Source organism: Crassostrea angulata, chromosome 10 (assembly GCF_025612915.1).
Source record: "Crassostrea angulata isolate pt1a10 chromosome 10, ASM2561291v2, whole genome shotgun sequence".
NCBI classification, from domain to species: domain Eukaryota; kingdom Metazoa; phylum Mollusca; class Bivalvia; order Ostreida; family Ostreidae; genus Magallana; species Magallana angulata.
In genome coordinates, this window is record NC_069120.1 from 28007705 (window position 1) to 28017198 (window position 9494).

The 9494-nt window shown below is 35.4% G+C and overlaps 1 protein-coding gene and 1 pseudogene across 1 annotated transcript; both read left to right on the top strand.

Annotated features, from left to right (window-relative positions):
* Window positions 1-635: 635 nt before the first annotated feature.
* On the top strand, window positions 636-3198 carry LOC128167077 (uncharacterized). Its single transcript, XM_052832595.1, has 2 exons — window positions 636-759; window positions 1465-3198. The coding sequence occupies exon 2, from the start codon at window positions 1465-1467 to the stop codon at window positions 3190-3192; it is 1728 nt and encodes a 575-aa protein (XP_052688555.1). The 5' UTR covers window positions 636-759; the 3' UTR covers window positions 3193-3198.
* Window positions 3199-5551: 2353 nt separating this feature from the next.
* Window positions 5552-8868, top strand: LOC128166419 (uncharacterized; annotated as a pseudogene).
* The last annotated feature ends 626 nt before the right edge of the window (window positions 8869-9494 follow it).

The window sequence follows — 9494 nt, forward strand, 5'->3', positions numbered from 1 at the left end:
CCCCCCCCCCCCCCACCCTTCCCTATTTATATTTGAGTTTCAGGTGCAAACTGAAAGCTATGCCTATAATGACAATGACAGAAACTAATTATGACGCACAAATCTCTCTCTCTCTCTCTCTCTCTCTCTCTCTCTCTCTCTCTCTCTCTCTCTCTCTCTCTCTCAGCAAATTATTCTAATCTCGTAAAGTCTCACGCTTTGATCTTGCATTCCAATGTTGTGAATAGTTGTCCATAACACAGGTTTGCATGCAGGGGACTTGAGAATCATTAAACATCACAGAATAAAACAAGTACAACGTACATATAGCACTCTATAGAATAGCCAGGGACGGCCTCAACATTTTTTGAAAAATTGCCCTTTTTTCACTTGTTCACAGATCCAGCATCACGCTCCAGTCCCGAGCAACTGCCATAAACTATCATAGGATTGGTAGCTTAATGTATACCCATGCAAATAATCACCAATTGATGGGGGGGGGGGGGGGGGCAATCACCTTCTTTTCGAGTGACATTTTGTGTTCTGAACCCACCCTACTTACTCGGCCATTTCCGCTGGCGAAAAAATAACGTTATTTTTCGCCAGCGGAAATGGCCGAGTAGTTACGATTGATTGTAAACAAGACGGGAATGGAAAAAACGCCTCAAAATGCCGCATTTGCGGATTGTTATTATTACTGAAACGGGGAATAGTTCCCGTTTAGTGTAATCATTCCTCATTAGGGTAACTGTTCCCAACTTGTTGAAGAATAAAACTGAGGTAATATAACAATCTTTGTAGAGTGTACATGTATGTTTGTGATGAACAGGTGCTCGTGTGCATCGTTTTTCAATGGGTGGCACTGAGCTCCTAGGTCGTCCATCCGATTTTTTTTAGACAGGAAACTACAGATCTGCAGCTATCTAAATCAATGAATAGATTTACCACAGATTCGTTATGATTAAGCGATTTTCATTTAACAATTAACAATCTCATTCTTAGTGGAGGCCACCTTGTAATTTATCTTTACTTTGTTATCGATGTGACTCAGAGAGAGAGAGAGAGAGAGAGAGAGAGAGAGAGAGAGAGAGAGAGAGAGAGAGAGATTCCCTTACAATGTTTAAACCACTGACTAATGCATGCAGTATTTTGGAATGTGATTTTGAAGGTGTACTTTAAAAAAAATGCATGGCCCGGGTTTTACCTGGTGTAATATATTGGGGGTTAAATAATTTGTGGTTAAAGGGTACCCAAAAAATCAATGAAATTGAGCTATTGAGGTTTTTAATGATTTTCCAGTACCTAAATATACTAGTATATCCAAACTCTACTTTAGGATTGCAAAAAAATTAAGTGATTGAATGATTTCTGTCTACTTGTTATTCTGTTGTAAGTATATTAACTGTTGTTTCAAATGACCTGCATGAAATACCACCCATGCTATTGTTAACTGTAGAACTTTACTTCAAGAAATAATCTTTACAGATGGCATTTTCCAAATCCCAAATACCATTCACAGCCCAGCACTATTTGGTGTGTGGTACTGAAGACTGTGAGGAGAACTGTCAGTTTTACTGCAATCCTTGTCACCGACCATTGTGTGAACAATGCAGAGATGAACATCAGAAGAGCTCAGAAACAAAGAACCATGAAGTGGTCCCTTACCAACAACGCAAAAGACAACTTCCTGAAGTAAAATGCCATATCCATGTAAACAGATATGTAGACATGCTTTGTGAGCAATGTCAAGTTCCGGTATGTTCCAAATGTGCAATCAAAGACCATGGCAGACACACATTTATAGATTTAGAAACAGTGTATGCAGAAAATTGTGTCATTTGCCTGAATGAAATCAATAAAATTGAAGAATATTTCCTCCCAACTTCACAGGATTTGCTTAAATCAACAAAAACAGATTCTACAGAAATAAAGAAGATTATGGAGAGCATACGCACATCCATGAGGGCCGAAGCAGAGTCTTTGAAAGGTATGGTGGATGCCGTGACATCAGATAATATAAAACAAGTCAATGAACAAGAAAAGTCTCTTCTTCAGCTATTAAATTCTCAAGACAAAAAGTATAATGATTACATTTCTTATCTTAACGAACTTGTCAAAAAGTGCCATGGCTACCTTTCTTTTAAAAATCTTCAAATCCTTATGAACGAAATTACAAAGAATCTTAAAATAGACCTCATACCAGAGACCACCAAACCAGTCCCTCCAGTATTTACTGCTGGTCAATACAGCAAGGAGGATGTCACCAAACTACTGGGTAGAGTAATTGTTCCTGACACTAAACCAGAGATCAGAAAAATAAAACCCATGGAGAGTCTCGCTACACAATTGAAACCTGCAGAGAAACAGAGGAAACAAGACAGAGAGAAATCTGACGTGAAACAAACACTGTCTCTGTCTTCCTCTGTCACCAAGGTCAGGGAGTACACAGTACCAGGTGTTCACAATGTATATCATATATCACTGGGTAAATCAGGCAGACTCTGGATCAGTGACAATAATGGTAACCTTGTCCAAATAGATTTACAGGGGAATCAGCTACAGAAGATACAAACCAATGGTAGATATCAAGGCTACCACACAGTCACACAGGACGGGGATCTGCTCTTTACTGACAACAAGAACAAAGTCATCAATAGGATAACAGTGGATAATACAATCACTGAATTCATTAAAACAGGAGACTGGACACCATTCAGCATACACTCCTCCCACATCAACGGGGACATACTGGTGGGGATGATAAAGGGTAGAGATGCAAAAGTCACCAGGTACAACAAAACAGGGAAAGAAATACAGAACATACAGAGGGACAACAAAGGACAGGAACTGTATAAGTATCCACACTTCATCACAGAAAACATCAATGGTGATATCTGTACATCAAATTACTTAAACAAATATGATGTAGTGGTTGTGAGTAAATCAGGACAACACATGTTCTCCTACACAGGTCAGTGGTCAAAGTTTAATCCCTATGGTATCTGTACTGACCTCCTCGGTCATATCATTGTTTGTAATGGTATGGGTAGTACAGTTGACATCCTGGATCAGGGCGGTCAGTTCTTGTATCTACTACTCACTGAACAACGAGGAATGATAGGTCCTCGTAGTCTGTGTGTGGATGATGAGAACAATCTCCTTGTGGGACAATATAACACCAACACAGTGACGGTGTACAAGTATCTACAGTGATCATTATCTGGTTATAATGATGTGCTAGAATGAATTAATATTATTGTTAATAAACTGGATTTTGTTTGATAACCTATTTTAATAGTTGCAATTTATATTATAAGTTAATGTGTATTTATTTTTTTTTTATTTAATAAAAGCAGTACACATTACTGGCACTGTCAAGCTTCTGTGATGATATACTAGTAATATATAAGCTTAGAATTCTAGCTACAGGTATTGTACATGTACATTAAAAAGAAAATTAACAAAATATTCTTGGTGGGCAGGAAAAGATTTATAAAAAATTAAACAATATATTCTCCTTTTTGTGCAAACATAATATACTTTTATTAGCAGTCTTTTATATTACTGGTACTATTATACTGGTCAGATGCAAACTTGTTGAATAATAAAGGCTAATTTGACATACTCTCCAGTTACTGCAATCTTTCTATCGATAAGTAAGACAAAGGTTTTCAGATTTCCCCTTCTCACCTTCATATGTTCCTTTATTTATTTATTGATTAATCATTGTTATTAATTCTGATTATTTTTATTTATTAAAACAAAGCTAAAGGTCAAAATCTAAAGTTTGTTAAGGTGCACAGACTTTCTTATAAGAGAGGTAACCCCGTAATGACTTACTCAGTCCTTTTAATAGATTTTTTTTTTAAAAATCGTGTCAAACTTTATTCCGCTAAGTGTGATGAAGTTGTGCAAACATTTTTTGTATTTATTGTCACCCGGTAAATTCAAATTTTACAACATGACATTGTTATTGATTTCTGCAACTATTTTTTCCATTCACTCGACAAAAATGAATAAGGGATAATGAGCCTAAAGTTTTCTAACCAATCGGATCAGCCTGTCTGGCCAGTTAGAATGATCATTATTAATTACATGTACAAGAAATTTTGGGATAAACTCTTAATTCTGATTATTTAAGTCCCCAGGACAAAGGTACAAAAAATATTAAGACGTGCAAAAATTCAATCTATAGCTTAACATCAAATCTAAGGCAAACTGTTATAAATAAATTAAGACACGTTCCTTGTGTCTTAATTAATGGAGTTGGAAAGCTGAATAACGCTGGATAAACGATTTATCGATAACAAATTTTAGAATAATTAAGTTACAATTGCATGGCCAAATGTATTTCTTAACAGACAGATTCTTTAATTCATGAAAATTAAACATTAATACATGTACCATAAAAAACATTCGACAGCAGTGATGTTTATTGATTAGTCTCATTATTTTTTCTCGTGCAAATTGACAAGAGGGAAACCAATTTCCTTTATTTATTTGAAATATAAAAATGTAACAATTTTATCAATTCTGGTTACGGACTTGTAAAAAGCGGGAAAAGTGCAAAAAATGCTTACCAACAGGTTGGAATGGTCTGTTTGGAAACTTTGATCCAAATAGCTAACTTATATATAGCTTTACTACTATACATACGTGTACATGTCAGTATAAAAACAAATCGAAAAACATCGTTTTTTTATTAACTTCATAAAGTTTTGTTTTTTTTGTTGGGGGGGGGGGGGGGTATTATTATTCCGTTAATTTTATTTTTTAGTGACATGAATAGTGCATAAATAATGATTTTCGTTGGAAAACAAAATTAGTAAAAGTTGCTTTTTAAAATTTGGAAAATGTATTTCACATTTAAAGATTATTCAGAATTGTTTTTCTAAGTATTATAGCTACTAGAAGAATTTGCGTATAATATGAATGATATATATTTATTTCACTCTTTTATTAATTAGTTCGAGGTAAAACAAATGAAATTAACGAATAAATAAGGCTAAAGTTTCTATATCATGTGGTATTAATTTATTGACAATGAAAATTCGATTCCATATAAATATTTATAAAAAATCAATAATTCATCTAGGAAAAAACGTTTTACTATTGAATACGCATATCGTAGTATAAGGTGGTATATTTAGCTCTACCATTGAAAAAAGAATTAAACGTTTTTTAGTGGAAAGTGTCCATAACAGGCACTCGTTTCTGGTAAAATTTGCCCCATAGTATAGGCCTAATGTTATAAAGTTATTGTTATACTATATAGGGTAAACATTTATTACAGAAAAAAACCCCACCGGTGTTGTCTTTGTATGATGAAAACTATGGTCTACTTCTTCAGAGAAATCATAAAACATAAACGAAAAAAACATCAAATTTTTTAAAATTCCAGGGACGCCAATGTTTACTCGATGGTCCACAAAAATGTTTATGAAGTTTACATGCTCTCTCTCTCTCTCTGTCTCTGTCTCTCTCTCTGTCTCTCTCTCTCTCTCTCTCTCTCTCTCTCTCTGTTTGTGTGATGTCATGTAATCCATATCAAGGAAGTAAATTACTAATCTCGTGAAGTCTCGTTTAAATCTTGCATTCCAATGTCTTTCGTATGAACTTTGTCCATTGCACAGGTAAATAATTAGGTATTTTATAATAAGGAAAGAACAAATTACAAAACCAAATGTGTAATAAACTGTATATGGCGTTGAAGGATAAAACTAAGGTAGTATAACTATTATAAGCTAATTTTCGGAGCGACTACGATCGAAATCAACTCTTTTAGTAACAGGTGCTCGTACATGAACGTGCCCATACATGTACTCATAATTAAATATAAGGTAAACCTGTCTCTAGAAACTGCGACAGAGACGCTGTGTTTAAGTAATTTTCAATGAACATATACTGTGTAAAAAAATAAATTTTAAAAATGATTAGTAAAAATATGGAATGGGGGTGAATATGTATGTCTGTAGGTAGGTGTCCAAGTTGCGTAGTGGACAATGCACTCGCTTCCCACCGCTGCGACCCGAGTTTGATCCCCCCTGATCGACAATGGTTGTATGTGATAGGGTACCACGGTCGCCCGCTTGGACACGTGGGTACACTCCGGGTACTCCGGCTTCTTCCCACAACAATGACCCCCTCGCGCTGACATCCGTGCCAACGAGAGATATTAATATAAGTTGTAGAACTTGTTTATCAATCGTTGTAAAATAAATAAAGTTCAGTTCAATTCATGTATACCTGTGGAACAGCTCAAATGGTAAATGGTAAAATAAAAACATGTTGGGGAAAATATTATTTCAGTTTTATATAGTGTCAAGGTGTCTTTTTCTTTTTCTTTTTAAATATAAAGCAAGGTTTAAGCATGATCAATTCTTAGCAACATAAATTTTAATGTGGAAACACTATATCAGACAACTGAAATCTAGCTATGATATATATAAACAATTTTTCTCAGCTTCCATCCTCACAATGTCAGGGGTCCTGAGTCCACTCGTGGCCGTTCTCACAATGTCAGGGGTCCTGAGTCCACTCGTGGCCGTTCCACGGTCACGAGTGGACTCAGGACCCCTGACATTGTGAGGATGGTACCTATAAAAAAAACTTTTGATTTGAGCCACCAAGAATTTATAATGGTTCTTGGTACAAAAATACAATATATATATCCAAATTTTTACTCTGTTCTGGATGACTTGCACAAAATATATCAGCCATGATATTGTTAACTGAAGAACTCTATTTCAATAAACAATCTTTACAGATGGCATTTTCCAAATCCCAAATACCACTCACAGCCCAGCACTATTTGGTGTGTGGTACTGAAGACTGTGAGAAAAACTGTCAGTTTTACTGCAATCCTTGTCACCGACAAATGTGTGAACAATGCAGAGATGAACATCAGAAAAGTCCGGATACCAAGAACCATGAAGTGGTCCCTTACCAACAACGCCAAAGACCACTTCCAGAAGTTAAATGCCAAACCCATGTAAACCGATATGTAGACATGCTTTGTGAGCAATGTCAGGTTCCTGTTTGTTCCAAATGTGCGATGAAAGACCATGGCAGACACATATTTATAGATTTAGAAACAGTGTATGCAGAAAAATGTGCCATTTGCCTGAATGAAATCAATAAAATTGAAGAATATTTCCTCCCAACTTCACAGGATTTGCTTAAATCCACAAAAACAGATTCTACAGAAATAAAGAAGATTATGGAAAGCATACGCACATCCATGAGGGCCGAAGCAGAGTCTCTTAAAAGTATGGTGGATGCCGTGACATCAGATAATATAAAACAACTCAACGAACAAGAAAAATCTCTCCTTCAGCTATTAAATTCCCAAGACAAAAAGTATAATGATTACATTTCTTATCTTAATGAACTTGTAAAAAAATGCCATGGCTACCTTTCTTCTAAAAATCTTCAAATCCTGATGAGTGAAATTACAAAGAATCTTAAAATAGACCCCATACCAGAGACCACCAGACCAGTCCCTCCAGTATTTACTGCTGGTCAATACAGCAAGGAGGATGTCACCAAACTACTGGGTAGAGTAACTGTTCCCGACACTAAACCAGAGATCAGAGAAATAAAACCCATGGAGACTGTCTCTACACAATTAAAATATACAGAGAAACAGAAGAAACAAGACAGAGAGAAATCTGACATGAAACAAACACTGTCTCTGTCTTCCTCTATCACAGAGGTCAGGGAGTACACAGTACCAGGTGTTAACAATGTATATCATATATCACTGGGTAAATCAGGCAGACTCTGGGCCAGTGATCATATTGGTAACCTTGTCCAAGCAGATCTACAGGGGAATCAGCTACAGAAGATACAAACCAATGGTAGACATCAAGGCTACCACACAGTCACACAGGACGGGGATCTGATCTTTACTGACAAAAAGAAAAAAATCATCAATAGGATAACACTGGATAATATAATCACTGAATTCATTAAAACAGGAGACTGGAAACCATTCAGCATATACTCCTCTCACATCAACGGGGACATACTGGTGGGGATGATAAAGGATGAAGAGCTGGCTAAAGTCACCAGGTACAACAAGACAGGAGAAGAAATACAGAACATACAGAGAGACAACAAAGGACAGGAACTGTATGGTGATCCACACTACATCACAGAAAACATCAATAGTGATATCTGTGTATCAGACTTAAACAAAGGAGCTGTAGTGGTGGTGAATAAATCAGGACAACACAGGTTCTCCTACACAGGTCAGGGGTCAGAGTTTTATCCCTTTGGTATTTGTACTGATCTCCTCAGTCACATCATTGTTTGTGGTGGTATTGGTTGTACAGTTGATATTCTGGATCAGAACGGTCAGTTCTTGTATCTACTACTCACACAACAACAAGGAATGATAGCTATAGCTGCCCGTGGTCTGTGTGTTGATGATGAGAACAATCTCCATGTGGGACAATATACCAGAGACACAGTGTCAGTGTACAAGTATCTACAGTGATCATTATCTGGTTCTGATAATGTGCTAGAATGAATTTATTGTTAATAAACTGGATTTTGTGTGATAACTTATTTTAATAGTTGCAATTTGTATTATAAGTTATTGTGTTTTCATTTTTTTTTTTATTTCATAAAAGCAATACACATTACTGGCACTGTCAAGCTTCTGTGATGATATATTAGAAATATAAGCTTAGAATTCTAGTACATGCACATTAAAAAGAAAATTAACAAAATTTTCTTGGTAGGCAGGAAAAGATTTATAAAAAATGAAACAATATATTCTTCTTTTTGTGCAAACATTATATACTTTAGCAGTCTTTTATAGTACTGGTACTATTATACTTGCCAGATGCAAACTTATGGAATAATAAAGGCTAATTTGACATACTCTCCAGTTACTGCATTCTCTCTACCGATAAGTAAGACAAAGGTTTTCAGATTTCCCCTTCTCACCTTCATATGTTGCTTTATTTATTTATTTATTTATTTATTATTGTTATTAATTCTGATTATTTTTATTTATCAAAACAAAGCTTAAGGTCAAATTCTGAAGTTTGTTAAGGTGCACAGACTTTCTTATAAGAGAGATAACCCCGTATTACGTAATGACTTAATCATTCCATTTCATAGATTTTTTTAAAAATCGTATCAAACTTTATTCCACTATTAAGTGTGATAAAGTTGTGCAAGCATTTTAAAAGTAATTGTCATGTTGTACATTTTGTATTTATTGCCACCCGGTAATTTCAAATTTTACAACATGACATTGTTATTGATTTCTGCAACTATGATTTCCATTCACTCCACAAAAATGAATAAGGGATAATGAGCCTAAAGTTTTCTAACCAATCGGATCAGCCTGTCCGGCCAGTTTGACTGAACATTATTAATCACACGTACAAGAAATTTTGAAATATTCTCTGAATTCTGATTATTAAAGTCCACGGGACAGAGGACTACAAAAATTTAACTTATAGCTTAATATCAAATCTAAGGCAGACTGTTATAAATAA

Coding starts and splice junctions, on each gene's coding strand:
- LOC128167077 (XM_052832595.1), top strand. CDS start 1,465: ATGGCATTTTCCAAATCCCAAATACCATTCACAGCCCAGCACTATTTG.